The following is a 15,866-nucleotide window of genomic DNA, read 5'->3' as shown; positions in this document are numbered from 1 at the left end:
CCATGGCCATGATTTTCATCTCTCTTTCATCGTCGTCTTTTTCTTTTGCATGTTGCTTTTCAATTGCAAAGGCTTCCAATCGTGCCTTGTCCGCTTCATCTCTCCTCAAGTCTCTCTCCAATCTTAGAGAGTTGTTCTTAGCTATTTGCTCGAATATTTGAACACAATCAATGTTTGAAGTGGCCCCTCTCTTGGCCTTTGCCGCCTTTCTCCCAATAGGTCTCGGCGGACGTGGGAGTGGTGACTCCGTTTCCATTGGGGAGTCTAATGGCGAATCGGTTGATGGCGATTCGTGGAGCGGCGTCTCATGCAACACAACCGGGGGTGCGGTAGGAATAATTTTGAATCTGGAACAATCTTTGACAATTTCCCAACATTGGAAATGCACAAAACTTTTTTTCCCTTGCCCCGTGGCACCGAACCACATTTGTGCTTGTATGATCTATTCAAAATAAATAATTGGAAGTGCATTAAAAAAATATACAATGCAAGAAATTATAAACTATTTTGAAATGCAAGAATAAAATTGATTATGTAAATAAATATAGACAAATTGAAAATGCAAAAACAAAAATAAAGATTATGCATGAAATTATAAACTATTTTGAAATGCAAGAATAAAATTGATTATGTAAATAAATAAAGCCAATTAGGAAATGCAAAAATAAAATAAACATTGTGCAACAAAAAATAAATAGAATATGCAATAAAAAAAAAGTTACATTAAATTGATTAAAATGGCAATTAAAAATATTTTACCTCATCGGAAAGATTCGCACCGCTCCGAATGTTCTCCTTTGCTTTTGTCAAGGCATTTCTCCATTTCCCTAACTCTTTGTTTAGAATTTTCCATCTACTAGACAAAGCCATTTCGGTCCGAATGGAACCCGATCTTTGACAAAATTCTCCATGAATTTTGCTCCACATATGATGGAACTTCATCTCATTGCCCGTGATAGGGTCATGACTAACGTTCACCCAAGACTCGCACAATGCAATATCTTCCTGGGTTGACCACGAGCCTCCGATTTCAACAGAAGATGCCATTTGTTTATTTTCTACAAATGGAAAGTAGTACAAAAATGTGAGTGGATAGTAAAAAATATTGGAAGGAGAAGAGTTTGTATGGAATTGGTGTGGAAAGTGGAAAATATGAGTAGAGAGTAAAAAATATTGGAAGGAGATGAGTTTGTATGGAGATTTGGTGTGGAAAATGAATTATGTGAGTGGAGAGTAGAAAATATTGTATGGAGAAGAAATTGTATGAAGATTTGGTGTTGAAAGTAGATAAAATGGTTAGGTATTTATAGGGAAAAAATACATACATTTTTGGTATTTTTTTCAGAATTTTTTCGAATTTTTTCGGATTTTTTTTAAATTTTTTTGGCCAAAAAAATGAGAACCGTAGGATTTCTGAAAAAAATTCGTCACCGTGGCGAAATTCGGTTGCTCACGCGCCAACAGCGCTGACGTCAGTCGGGCTCGATCTGATCGCCCTTGGGCCTGCCCGGGCTCGTGGGACCCGCAGCTTGCCCGGGCTGGATTGCTTGCGCTGGAGCTGGACTCGGGCTCCTTTTTGCCTTTTGCCTGGGCCAGCCTCTACGGCTGGACATGCTCTTATCCACATTGTTGTGAGGTTCATCCATGTACTGATATTTGAATATCACGTTCATAAAGACAATGTAACACTTAAAAGTCATCATCAAATCAGTGGCAAACCTATTAAGGCACAAGGAGGTGCAGCTACACCTCCCCTCGCCCGAAAATCCATAAATGGTGTTGCATATTGCACCTCTACTCAGCTTTGGAGTTGCAGTGTAGGTGTTCGATGAAATGCATAAATGAAGTTTTTGTTTTTAAGCGTTGTTGCTGCGCACTTCTTTTTTTAAGAAAAAAAAAACTGGTCAAAACGACATGGTTTTGAACCAGGCTTAAAAGAAAAAAAGAAAAAAAAAAGAAAAAAGGAAACCTACTGCCATTTCGTGGGCTTTTAATAGGGCATCCATAATTTCTTATTTAAATGGGATCGGGAGTCCTCTTTATTTAATTGGGCTTTAATAGGGATACAAATATAATGCGACGTTTTCATAATATGAAATCTTGTCGGCAACAATTGTAGGTTAATTGTAATGTTATTCATAATTACTTATTTCTTCAATTAATTATGAATAACATTAGTATTGTTTAAATTATAAGGATATTTAGTTGTCTATCTTTTTTTGTGGAACTTTTAGTCTTTAAAAATTGCACATCCACTAAAAAACTAACAATACCTTTGAAAATCATACCTCCGCTGAAAATTGCCTCGTTCCTTAGATAAATTACTCAACGAACAAGGTATTTTACTCTGAGAACGTAAAGGGTTCATTCATTGAGTAAACGTGATCATTCCTAGAGTAAATTGACAAAGAAACATTCTTTACAAATCCAACGACACCTTTTACACTATGAATGGCAAAGAGTCATTCGTGAGGTAAATCTCCTCGTTCCTTAGGTAAGTTACTCAATGAATTGGATATTTTACCCCGTGAACATAAGGGGTTCATTCGTTGAGTAAATGTGATCGTTCCTAGAGTAAATTGACAAAGAAACATTCTTTACCAATCCAACGATACCTTTTACACTACAACGGCAAAGAGTCGTTCATGAGGTAAATCTTCTCGTTCCTTATGTAAATTACTCAATGAACGAGTATTTTACCTCATGAACGTTCGTTGAGTAAATGTGATCGTTATTAAGAGTAAATTGACAAAGAAATCTTCTTTACCAATCCAATGATACCTTTTACACAACGAATGACAAAGAGTCGTTTGTGAGGTCAATCATCTCGTTTGTTAGGTAAATTACTCAATGAACAGGGTATTTTACTCCATGAACGTAAGGGGTTCATTTGTTGAGTAAACGTGATCGTTCCTAGAGTAAATTAACAAAGAAACCTTCTTTACCAATCTAACGATACCTTCTTTACCAATCTAACGATACCTTCTTTACCCTATTAATTGACATAAATTTAAACGATGGATATCTAATTTCCTTCATTTAATAATTCTCTCCAATTTTCAATTCCTTCATCCAAATGGATGGTAAAAATAAAATTGACAAAATTGAAATTACTAGGACCAACGTAGGAATGGCATGTTTACTAATCCGTAATTGGATTAGGATGAATTAAATTGAGGAATAGTTGGATTGATGAGCATTAGATTCCGAATTCCTATTGAAATTTTGGGGTAGGAGTTGTTCTAATTACAAAAATATCCTCATTGTTAGGTTAAAGTAGATAACAAATTTGGAATTTTAAAAATTGTGTGAGAATATAATGAGTAAAAAAGATAAATTCCTAATGGGTTAGTTCTACAGGAATTAAAATACCACATCTCACTCAAGAAGTGAATTCTTCCAAAATGAGAATTCAAATTCCTAATTAGTAAACAAACCATAACACCGGGTAATATAAGAACCAAAAGTGAACTTTTGCCTTCCAAGAATGTACGGGTGTCAAAAATTGAGAGACGTAACCGAACTAGGGTTTTAGCGAGAATCAAACGGAACGGAACCAAACAAGTGAAAAGACCGCGAAAGAACATGAGCTCCTCCTCCAAGTGTGGCTGCCCCGTCGTCTTGGACCTCAACAACACCTTCCGGTTCATGGAATTGGGAGCCTCTTCTTCCTCGTCTAGGCTTCTGAACAGCAGCAACCAGCTCTCGTGCATCACCTCTGTACGATCCAAATCCCAAAGACCACTGGACCCCTCATGCCGCCTTCAATGCCTTCATCATTCATATCCTTCTTTGGCTTTGCCACACTCTCGCAGAGATTGTGCCCTAAGAGTAAGAGCCACCATTAAAGATGATACTAACGTCGTCACCACGGAGGAGAAGGTAAATGGTGATTGTTCTGCTGAAATCGAGCATTCGATTTTGACGGCTTTGTCGCCGTTGGACGGTCGTTATTGGGGTAAAGTCAAGGAATTGGCTCCGTACATGAGTGAATATGGTCTCATCTACTACCGTGTTCTAGTTGAGGTACTTCTTTTATTTATTGCATTTTTGTTTGTTTGTTTCTATTAGAGCAATTGAGTTTTCTAATCTATTAGAAGCATAACAATTATGTCTTTCAGTATCAAATATCACATTTTTCACAAGTCTTATTTTCTTTGGTTAATTGGGTTCTTTGTGGATTTTTATTTTTATTTTTATTTTTTGGGTGAAAGTGTGATTTATATTTATGAAATGTATGACAGATCAAATGGTTGTTGAAACTTTCTCAAATCGCTGAAGTCACGGAGGTGCCCGGTTTCAGTGAAGATGCTCAGTCTTACTTGCAAGGAATTATTGATGGATTTTGCATCAGTGATGCATTGGAAATCAAGAGGATTGAGAAAATGACTAACCATGATGTAAAAGCGGTGGAGTACTTCTTGAAACAGAAATGCATTTCACATCCAGAAATAGCTAAGGTAGACATTCCTTCTATTAGTTATTTCCTTTGTATTTGATACAATTCTCTTGGATGTCTTTGTTTCAAGTTTTTGAGAAGCACTTAATGCTTTCTTATTTCAGGTGCTTGAATTTTTTCATTTTGCTTGCACATCTGAGGACATCAACAATCTTGCTCATGCTTTGATGTTAAAAGGAGCTATCAACAATGTTATATTGCCTGTCATGGATGATTTGATTGAGGCAATATGTGGCATGTCAAAGGATAATGCTTCCGTTCCCATGCTATCTCGCACACATGGTCAGACAGCCTCACCCACAACTTTGGGGAAAGAAATGGCAACTTTTGCTGTTAGGTTAAGCATACAAAGGCACAGAATTTCTGAAGTCGAGATAATGGGGAAGTTTGCTGGTGCTGTAGGAAATTACAATGCTCATCTAGCTGCATATCCTAATATTGATTGGCCCCTAATTGCTGAAGAGTTTGTAATATCTCTTGGAGTGAGTATTAATCATTATGTTACTCAGATCGAGACTCATGATTATATGTCAAAAGTTTTTAATGCATTCAACCGGTTCAATAATATATTGATTGACTTTGATAGTGATATATGGCGCTACATATCTTTGGGTTACTTCAAGCAGACAACTAGGGCAGGTGAAATTGGGTCATCAACAATGCCTCACAAAGTAAACCCTATTGATTTTGAAAATAGTGAAGGTAATCTTGGTATTGCTAGTGGAAATCTTTCCTACCTGAGTGAGAAGTTGCCTAAATCACGTTTGCAGCGTGACCTGACTGATTCTACTGTTCTGAGAAACATGGGTGTCGGACTGGGGCACTCTCTTCTTGCTTACAGAAGTACACTGCAGGGAATAGCAAAGCTTCAGGTTAATGAAGCTCGCATAAGTGAGGAGTTGAACCAGTCTTGGGAGGTGCTTGCTGAAGCAATACAAACTGTTATGCGAAGATATAGTGTTCCTGAGCCTTATGAGAAGCTAAAGGAACTAACAAGAGGAAGAACAGTTACCAAAGAAAGAATAAAAGAGTTCATTAAAGGCTTGGAATTACCTGAAGAACCAAAGACCGTTTTGTCAAAGCTGACACCGCATAGCTATGTTGGAGCTGCTGTTCAACTGGCCAGGATGGTAGACACGGCTGTTAGAGCCACCAGAAAAAACACCAATGTTTCCACTGAGAAGATCAAGATGGTATCTGGTAAATCTTCTTGTGAATCTGAGCTTGTGAATTTGATGGCTTTGTCACCATTGGATGGTCGGTACTGGGGTAAAGTCAAGGACTTGGCGCCTTACATGAGTGAGTATGGGCTAATCTACTTCCGTGTTCTAGTTGAGATCAAATGGTTACTATGGCTTTCACAAATTCCTGAAGTCACAGAGGTACCTACCTTTAGTGAAAATGCTCGGTCTTATTTGCAAGAAGTGATTGATGGATTTAGTACCAATGATGCATTAGAAATAAAGAAGATTGAGAAAGTAACAAATCATGATGTGAAAGCGGTGGAGTACTTCTTGAAACAAAGATTCCAATCACATCCAGAAATAGCTAAGGTGCTTGAATTTTTTCATTTTGCTTGCACATCCGAGGACATCAACAATCTTGCCCATGCATTAATGCTGAAAGAAGCCATGAACAGTGTCATATTTCCTGTCATGGATGGTTTGGTTGAGGCAGTATGTAACATGGCTAAAGACAACGCTCATATTTCTATGCTCTCTCGTACTCATGGACAGCCTGCTTCACCCACAACTTTAGGAAAGGAAATGGCAAATTTTGCTGTCAGATTAAGCAGAGAAAGACGAGAGATTTCTCGGGTGGAGATAATGGGAAAATTTGCTGGTGCTGTTGGAAATTACAATGCTCATCTTATTGCATATCCTGATATCAATTGGCCCCAAATTGCTGAAGAGTTTGTAACATCTCTTGGGTTGAGTTTTAATCCCTATGTTACGCAGATTGAACCTCATGACCATATGGCAGAACTTTTTCATGCAATTAGCCAGTTCAATAACATATTGATCGACTTTGATAGAGATATATGGGACTATGTATCGTTGGGTTATTTTAAGCAGATAACTAAGGCTGGTGAGATTGGGTCATCAACAATGCCTCACAAGGTAAACCCTATTGATTTTGAAAACAGTGAAGGCAATCTTGGTGTGGCTAATGGAAATTTTTGTCATCTGAGCATGAAGTTGCCTATTTCGCGTTGGCAGCGTGACTTGACAGATTCAACTGTTTTGAGGAACATGGGTCTAGGATTAGGGCACTCTCTTCTTGCCTACAAAAGCACACTTCAGGGAATATCAAAGCTTCAGGTCAATGAAGGTTGCATAAGTAAGGATTTGAACCTTACTTGGGAAGTTCTTGCTGAACCAATACAGACAATTATGCGAAGATATGGTGTTCCTGAGCCCTATGAAAAGTTGAAGGAACTAACCAGAGGAAGAGCAGTTACCAAGGAAAGTATAGTAGATTTTATGCAAGGTTTGGAATTACCTAACGAAGCAAAGTCTAATCTACTAAAGTTAACACCGCATAGTTATGTTGGAGCAGCTGTTGAATTGGCTAGGACGGTAGACAGTGCTGTGAAGGTGTTACGAACCAAGAGTTGATATAGTTGCACAAGGTCTTCCTTTACTTTTCCTTTGAGACTGCTTTGCACCACAAGATCCTACATATTTTTACTGCTGTGGGACTAGGAAATACTCAGGCGAAACTTCGGATATGCTGAGGCTGAGGCGCTGCTTTCATTTTAATTGCAGTTGAAAATGTTTGTATTTATATGCTAGGTTGAAAACCCCAGGTTCAAAATTTTGTCCTTTTAGTATTTAAAGAATGGATGGGGCAATAGGGAAATATGAGAGCTTTTCATCAAGCTCTCTGTCATTTGAAACAGCTCCAGCACTCGGATGTTGGGGGCTAATATTTGGTTGTGGCGGCAGCAATAAGAGAATTATTTCGCAATGACAATAGTAAACAAGTTCTTATTCACCTCCTGGCGCAGTCCATAATGTTTTCTTCAGTATGCAATACAAGCGTGCAATTGCAGCGTCGAGGTTAACAGATGACTTAAAAAGTTCACAGGTTACCACTTTGGCTTTTAACATCCTCTAATTCCAAAGAGGAAAACGAGAATTTGTCTATTACAGAGACTTTGGCTGCAACCAACCACTGCATACAAGAATTCTCTCACAGCAAACCACTGCAAGAACTTTCTTTCTTGTCATTGAAGTTAAAAATGCAATGCTCCATACAATCCATACAATGTTTAAGGGAAATTGCACTTTTCCGAACTACCAAGGCGAAAGAAAAACGCAGCCGGAATGAACTAATCCCAAATGTGATACACCAAGAAAAACTCGGTCAGGATACAGGAAATAACAATGCTTTATATGTGCTAGTCCAGCTGAAAATAGAATTTCCATACATCAAAGAATTTGCGAAAAGAACTCCTCCAGTTGGCTTTCTGTTATGACCACACCAAGCTTTTTGGTAAAAACTTCATTGGTCATATCAGCTCCTGTACCTGTCACTGCATCCGTAGCACGGATGTCGAAGTAGTCATTCAGGTTGTGAACAGTTCCATCTGCACAAATACAGGAAAGAAGGAAAAAAAAAAACATTAAATTTCATTTCTGTTGTGTATTATCACTACTACCTCGGTTCGCAAAAAATTTTGACAGGGAGAGGAAGAGAAGAAATTATAGTTGTTATTAAGTGACTGCTCTATCTCATATAAAGCAGAAAAGGCAAGGCGTTAGAGGCTTACGAATTCAAATGACGCTAATGTTTGCTTGTTTGTTTATTGGAAATTAAAATTTGTTAGAAGTGGTATGCTCCAATCTAGTTGTTCTGATTGTTAATGATTTTACCATCACCAAACTTCATAAAAATGTAAGGAGAATTTAACATTTACCCTCCGCAACAATGGGCTGGTAGAGGGGAGGTTGATGTAGCCAATTGCCAACAGAATCTTTCATGTGTCTCCTATCAGATGCGAAGCAACGGAGAAACACGGGGGCATGCACAATCCGGAAATACCTGCAGCACCAGGCATAGAGAATGTCGTAAATAATGTTTACTGATCACATATTCAGCATGTTAAATTTCCACACTCTGAGCCAGGCACAGACCGAGCCAATAACATACACATACAATACAAGTGATGAAATACCTTTGGAATTCAGAAAAGGTCTGAAAGTCGGGCCGGATAGTTTCGGAGACATAGCGTGCTAAGGGACAAGGAAATGGAAGACTTGAATCTAAATCCCACACCAAGTGTGGGGAGGGTGAGTCACCTCTGCCTTTTCTCTGTATGCAAATGACATGATAATCCCAGAGAACAATCCCATCTGCTCGGCTGCTGGCCTTCTGATGCCACAATGGGATCTTCAACATTTTTTAATTTTGCACCACAGCAAACAAATAGTAAATTCAATAAGAGGGAAACTATAGCATCCAATAAAATGACAAAATATGTAAATTTAAAAACAAATAAATCAATTAAGTCACTTGGGTACAAGGGCACATGCCTGTTTTTTCTCATTGGAAATGAAAACAACAAAAAGATCAGAACTTTGGGCATCTGCTATGCCCTTTGTGCCCAGTTCCTTGCAAAGCAAGTACACATTCTCCTCACTTCACAAACACGCACAAGAAAGAAAAAGGTAATTAATTTTTCTACCTACCAGATGATTAGCACAAGAAAGCAGAGAAACACAAAACAAAACAAAACAAAACCGAGGCTTACCAGTAAAAAGGGGTGTGTTGAAATTGAGAGACGTCCCACGAGCTGCCGCTTACTTCCAACTCTGACGTTGTCATCTCTCTCTCTCTCTCTCTCTCTGCCGCTCTCTCTCTCTCTGTCAGCTGACCTCTCTCTCTTCCAAATTTGATCAGATTTTTTAACTACTACCCACCCACCCACCCACCCCAACAACGACATGTCGTGTACGAACCCAACAATATATAAACCCAAAACGTTACCGTTTAACCTTCCTTCTATAAAGCAAGCGAGCCCCTCATAGGTCCATGATTTAACATTGACATGGAATGATGGAACCAGAAGAAGACATCCACATCTGCGACAGCGCCGCCGCCGATCCACCGTCTCGTGGGCCCAGGCCCATATGCAGCAACTGCACCCGACCCGGCCCGGTCTGCCTCTGCCATTCTCTCCCGGCCCAGCCCATCAAAACCCAGACCCAAATCATAATCCTCCACCACCCCCACGAAGCCAATCACAAGCTCTCCACAACCCCAATCCTCACCAAATGCCTCTCCAACTCCACGGCCATTGTTGCGCGCAAGCTCAAGCCAGGCCTCTCCCCGCTCCTTGACCAATCACCGCCCGCCATCTACCTCTTCCCCCCAACCAAAGCCTCACCTGCCGTCAGCCTATCAGACCTCCCCAGCTCACCCGTCCCCACATACTCCCCTCTGGTGCTCATCGCCTTCGACGCCACGTGGAAACATGCCAGGGAGATGGTCAAAGCCAGTGAGGGGTTTTTGTCGACGTTTGCGAGCAGGGTTTGTTTGGATGTGGATGAGAGTGCGAGTGGTGGGAGCATTTACGACTCGGAGTTGGTTTTGCGGAAGGAGCCGTTTGGTGGGTGCGTGAGTACCATGGAGGCTGTGGCCAGGGCCTTGGGTGTGATTGAGCCCAATGGGGTCGAGATTGAGGCCAGGCTTATTAGGGTCTTGAGGGACATGGTGGCTTCGCAGGCCCGGTATCTTAAGACGCCCGCAAAGCCCAGGCCCAAGTTGTTGAAGAAAGGCAAGGAGAAACAGCGGCTCAAGAATGAGAGTAAGAACGAGAGTATAAGCGAGAGTGACCTGATATCGGGTCACGGGCAACTTTAGGCCCGCACCCGAGTCCAAGCCCGTCAGTAAATTGGGCTGACCCGCCACTCTTTTGTAAAAGTGTTTTCTTATTCGAACCATTCCAATTTTTGGTACCTTTTTTTTTTTTTTTTTTCTTCCTTGAACTGAAAATCTATTGGATCAAAGAAAACTTGCAATTAAAAAAACCGTAATGTCGGTTTCATTTTCGTATTTTTTTGTGTCCGATTGTGTACCGACCAAACCGTCCTTGTTGAATCTTCCACAATATATCCTCTCCATTGCTTATCATGTGGACAACTGTTCTTGTGTGCAATTAAAAAGGCATATAAATTGGAAAATGGAAATCAAAGAAATACTTAAATATTGAAGTAGGTTACCCAATTAGGCGTGTCTCCAAAGTTTATTGTATTCTTTTACTAAAAAAAAAAGAAACAACAGTGATTGCTTTTTTTATAAATTTTAAAAAAAAACTGAAACACATCACAAATTGTTGCTGCGCTTTTGTGATGGTCCATGAACTTTGTTTTACTGGTAATGTTTTGTGAGCACAAGCTTCTCTTATGTAGTTGTAAATTTCTAAATTGAGACGAGAACCTCCCACGTGCAGGAAGAGAGAGGGTGTGGACCAATGAATCAAAATGTGCATGTACACCACATGACATGTTCACTTTTTTGCTCTTAAAAGCTGTCACACTAAGATTATAATTAATGGTGTCAAGGAACTTTCTATTTCGGATTGTTTTTCTGGTGCACAAGTTACAACCATATTGCATGGAGGAGGAAAGGCTGCGAGAGGAATGGTGAGGAAAAGGAGATGCGAGGAAGAATGGTAGGGTTAGTGTTTATACAAGTGGAATGTTATTCATCACATTCTTGGGTTTGTTATTCTGTATTTCTTATGCGATGTTTTAACATCATTTTTATAAATAAAAAAACAGATTTAAAGTGAAAGCTCACATATTGAGAGTTTGAATAGTAAATGTCTTATACGAAATTATTTAGAGCATTTTTAAGGGAGTATGTAAAGGAGTACTCAAACAAGGTTTGAATAGTTATGTTAGCATTTTCCTCAATTAACGGAGTAGGCAAAATATACATACTGCCAGGGGTGAGCATTGGTTGGGTTGGGTCAATTTTGGTTCCAACTCGATATATAGCGGTTTATGATTTTTTGGACCCAAGACCCACTCATAATTAGGCCAACCCAACCCAACCCAATCCTTTTGTGATCGAGTTTGGCGATTCGGTCGGGTTAATTCAAAATTAAGCCCATTTTTAAGTTTTGGTTCTAACCCATACAAAATGGTTTATTATTTTTTGAACTCAAGACCCACTCATTAGGCCAACCCTCTATGATCTGGTTGGGGGAGTTGGTCTGGTTGACTCGAAATTGTGACCACCCCTACATACTACCACCACGTATACAATGTTGCATACTTCAAAAGCCATTGGTATATCAGGCCCCCACCTATTTTTTATGATAAAATATCATCTTCATTCACTTTTGATTTGGTAGTTGAAAAACCAAGTATTTTTCATATACAATAATAGTTCGCAAAATTGCATTGCCTAGTTCATTAGAGTGATCAACTTTGTATGAAGCAAATGGGTAGGGAGCATGTCACCTAAGTTGTTAAAGTACATATTTGCCTAGTTCATTAGAGTGATCAACTTTGTATGAAACAAATGGGTAGGGAGCATGTCACTTAAGTTGTTAAAGTACATATTTACCTACTTCATTTGCATACTTTTGGAGATGCTCGAATTCAATTTGAGTTTAAAATGAAGAGTTTGGATGATTATTTAGTACGAAGAAACACAGAATAGATCTTTCAAGAAAGAGAAGAGCTCGCGTACCAATGTCTCTAGAGATGCTTTAAGCCTGGTCTTCTAGGTGATTGAAAATCTTTTTCTCTTTTTTTTTTGGCAAACAGGTGATGAGAAACTTAGGGTAAGTCATGAACACCTTTTTTTTTTTAGTACAATCGATTAGGGGAGGGGGGGATTTACACACAAACATTCTTGGGTGCCTGGGAGTTTCGAACCTCTGCTCATAGGGCTTGCGGCCAAAGAGCTCAGCCAACTGAGTTATACCCTACTGGCATGAAGGGAATTTATATTGTAGGGATTTCTAAAATCCCAATAAGCTACGAGAGAACAAACCATCTAGCATATGCATATCTATTATGAAATCAAATAAAGCGAAAGCAATGAAATAGCTAGAGATTCATACTAATCTCATCTTAGGTCCCAATCTTTATAGGTTTATGAAAGTAGCACCAATGACTCTTTAAGAAAATATTGCAAGGAGGATTAAGAACACATACCCTTTGAGCGAATCTTGAAACCAAGGATGGCGTTCAAGTAGAGGGAATGGTCCCTTAGTTGTTGACTCTCAAATTTGTTCTCCAAATAGGCACAATGAGGTTATGCTTCCCCAAAAAATCTTTACCAAGGATGGAATAGAATAAGAGAATAAGGATTCAAGTAGAGAAAATGGGTGTTAGCCTTTTCTTCATCTATGGTGGCCAGCCAAGGGGAGACTAAGGAGGAGGCTTGATGTTTTCATCTCTTCCTAAAAGTCTAACTTGAAACCCTAAGGAGGTGTGGTGATATGGCTATGAATATATAGAAATATATTGTTAGATATGTGCCACTAAAGACCCCATGTACCGCAACTCCTCACCCCTTGTCCATTTTTGACTAGTTTGGTCTACCACATTAATCCCATAATGTGTCACACTTTGCCTAAATCAATAACGTCGATTTTCCTATAAAAGTCATGTAGGACCGAAACTAGAGTTCCATAACTTTACTAATTCATTAAACTAATCTAACCAGTTTAAGTTTAATTGATTTAATGACTTAACTAATTAAATCATTAACTTGTCTAACAAGCATTGGTCTTAGTCAATCTTGTGTTGACTGCGTTAAGTCTCGGTCAACAGTTTGACCTTTGACTTTGACCAAGCCACAAAATTATTTATTCTCTTTTTCAATTCTCGATCCGTACCGTTTTGGTGTGCGATCTTATAGGTCCTAATTAGAGAGGCCATGGGTAAGAATGATTACTTCTAAACCGAATGCAAATTGTATCCTTCTATATAATTCTCCTTATTGGCAAAGGCTAATTGTATCCCTTTATACCTAGCAGTATGTCATGGCTACCCAAGCTAAATACAATTCATTTAGAGAACCTAATTAGTTTGTGATTACAATGCATTTCGGTCCTTCTCTATTACAATACTCTATGTCGTGTTGTTGGGATCTGGTTAACTTGTGTCAAATCCCTAACATGACATCTCTAGGTTATATGATTCACTTGAATGCAATTGTAAATGTTCTTGATTCAATTCTCATCATATACTTTGGCCAAAGATTCAATGAATCATATCTTTAGAGTATTCTCTCTTCCTACTAAGAGTAGAGATTACTTGTTATACATTCGCATACCTTTGTGCATATGCTGAGTATCTTGAGGAACACCTTTAAGTCACATCCTTTTGATACAACTGTACAGTGTTCTAAAAAACAACCAGCTCATACACAAGAAAACTGTGATGTCTCAAGTCTACAAACTAATTTGCATTATCGCAACTTAGAATTCTTTGTTTGACACTTTTAAGTAAAACTTTCATACAAGAATTCTTGTGTTGATCACGTTCAATGAACTCTATCTCTATAAAGCACCTACACACCTATCTCAGTGTCTCTACACGAATGACTTGAGACTAATCATCCTCCCAATTGAGCAGACATAGTGTGTACCAATTTTTGCAGATTACCATTGTCCAATTGGTGATCCTATGACCAAGAACAATTTAGGATTCAATATTACTATGATGGAAAGGTCTCGTGAATCTAACTTATTTAGACTACTTTCCATTTATATCTTTATTCATGGACTTGTTACTTTGTGCACATTATGTATCTTAAAGTAATATTCAGGCCTCTTTGATTGTATTTATTATATTATATCCTTAGAATTTTTCATTTTTATATTGATTTCCAAGGCATATATCTAACATGGCAGGCATGAGTGCCTTACTACAACCTCAAGTAGTTGAGTCATATATTGGATAAAAGCATACTCAACTTTCAAAATTATTGACCTTATAAAGTAAATGGTACTAACTTTTTTTCATTATTCTTCTTGGTTCATTTATTCTATATCTTTTTGGTGTATGATTTTTTTTTTTTTTTTTGGGTTAAGAAATTTGCATTCATAATTTAGCAAAAAAAAATAATCATTTGTCACAAAGGACCATTACAATAACGTAACGATCTAACATAAAAATTAAGACAATCTAGGGCTTCTCCACTAATGATCACGCAGGATTGAAGAAACTATGGCATAAGCATCCCAACTAAAAGAGAATACTTAGAATAATCGAAAATAGATAAATCTTGAAAAAACAAAGCTATAGCAATACAAATAAAGCTCTCAAAAAAAGAGTGGTGAAAAATTCTCACAAAAGGAGAAGTGAAAACTACACAGAAAACTCAAAGAATCTCTGTGACTTATTCCAAACATAAAGAAACCATTAAAAGGATGGTTGTAGAGATCCGACACTGAAACTCATGTGGAGATCCGATGCTGAGACGCATCCGCATATGATGAGTGGAAGAAAATCATTACAAAATGAAGACAAAGAGGGGAAAATTTCTGTCTCTGAAAATTGGGGAAAATAGGAGAAGAGAGGAAGATAGAATAGGAGATGAGAGGAAGAAAGGGGAGGAAGAATAGTGATTTCCTCCCACTCAAAGTGAATCGACCGTAAAGTGTTTTTTGGGAAAGAGGGAGTTAGAATTTTAGTCTTTTTTGGTGTATGGTTTACTCATATGTTTGTTGATTATTTTATTAGTTAAAAGTTTCGTATTTTGTTAGGTTTTGCAGTCATAGTTTGAATCTCCTCTCTTCCCTTGATATAATTTTGTATTTTTCAATAATATGTTTGTACTAAGAAGCTTTTAGTTTAGCATAGACTTTCTCCAATAAGGATGTTCATACAACGATCGGAACAGTTGAAGCTTAAGTTCTCTTTCAATGATTATTAATGAAGAAAAAAAATAGTTTATCCATTTAATTATCCACATTTCCTTTTTTAGTTTTATACAAGGAACTACGTTTTTGTTTGTTTACGCATTTTACACAACCAAACAATTTCTGATTTGTATTTTTTTTAATTATAAAAAAATTGATAATCCTCGAATGATGACCTAAAATCAATTTCATATAGATGCAACACCTTACCTAACAACAATGGCCCGTACATATATAAATAGCTGTATTTGGTCAATTTAGCTCGAGAGATGACAAGATATAAAGGAAATTATTGGTGGCCAAAAAGGTTTAGATAAAAAGAGAGCTTAGAATACCATAGTTCTATCACATCACGTGATAGCCACCTAAAAACTTATGTTGCTGGGTTATCATTTTGGCTCAATTGCCTTGCATTGTATGAGGCCTTTCATTTTTCTTGGATTATTATTGTGACATCTTTGTCATTGTATCAGTGCCCTTTCATTTTATGGTTCCCCTCGAATTAAAGGCCAA

At 38.1% G+C, this 15,866-nt stretch overlaps 3 protein-coding genes across 3 annotated transcripts; 2 read left to right on the top strand and 1 right to left on the bottom strand.

The window, feature by feature from the left end:
• Positions 1 to 3,513: 3,513 nt before the first annotated feature.
• Positions 3,514 to 7,429, top strand: LOC117634143. The gene is made up of 3 exons (XM_034368079.1): positions 3,514 to 4,026; positions 4,245 to 4,460; positions 4,564 to 7,429. The coding sequence occupies exons 1-3, from the start codon at positions 3,586 to 3,588 to the stop codon at positions 7,075 to 7,077; spliced, it is 3,171 nt and encodes a 1,056-aa protein (XP_034223970.1). The 5' UTR covers positions 3,514 to 3,585; the 3' UTR covers positions 7,078 to 7,429.
• A 220-nt stretch (positions 7,430 to 7,649) lies between these two features.
• Positions 7,650 to 9,519, bottom strand: LOC117634145 (protein N-terminal glutamine amidohydrolase). Its single transcript, XM_034368081.1, has 5 exons — positions 9,216 to 9,519; positions 8,998 to 9,103; positions 8,640 to 8,854; positions 8,382 to 8,506; positions 7,650 to 8,051 (listed from the first exon to the last, which is right to left on the bottom strand). The coding sequence occupies exons 1-5, from the start codon at positions 9,287 to 9,289 to the stop codon at positions 7,894 to 7,896; spliced, it is 678 nt and encodes a 225-aa protein (XP_034223972.1). The 5' UTR covers positions 9,290 to 9,519; the 3' UTR covers positions 7,650 to 7,893.
• Positions 9,465 to 10,413, top strand: LOC117634144 (DTW domain-containing protein 2). Its single transcript, XM_034368080.1, has one exon. It carries the CDS (start codon positions 9,518 to 9,520, stop codon positions 10,325 to 10,327), a length of 810 nt encoding a protein of 269 aa, XP_034223971.1. The 5' UTR covers positions 9,465 to 9,517; the 3' UTR covers positions 10,328 to 10,413.
• The last annotated feature ends 5,453 nt before the right edge of the window (positions 10,414 to 15,866 follow it).

Source organism: Prunus dulcis, chromosome 7 (genome assembly GCF_902201215.1).
Source record: "Prunus dulcis chromosome 7, ALMONDv2, whole genome shotgun sequence".
NCBI lineage: Eukaryota > Viridiplantae > Streptophyta > Magnoliopsida > Rosales > Rosaceae > Prunus > Prunus dulcis.
This window is presented reverse-complemented; position numbering and strand designations above follow the sequence as displayed.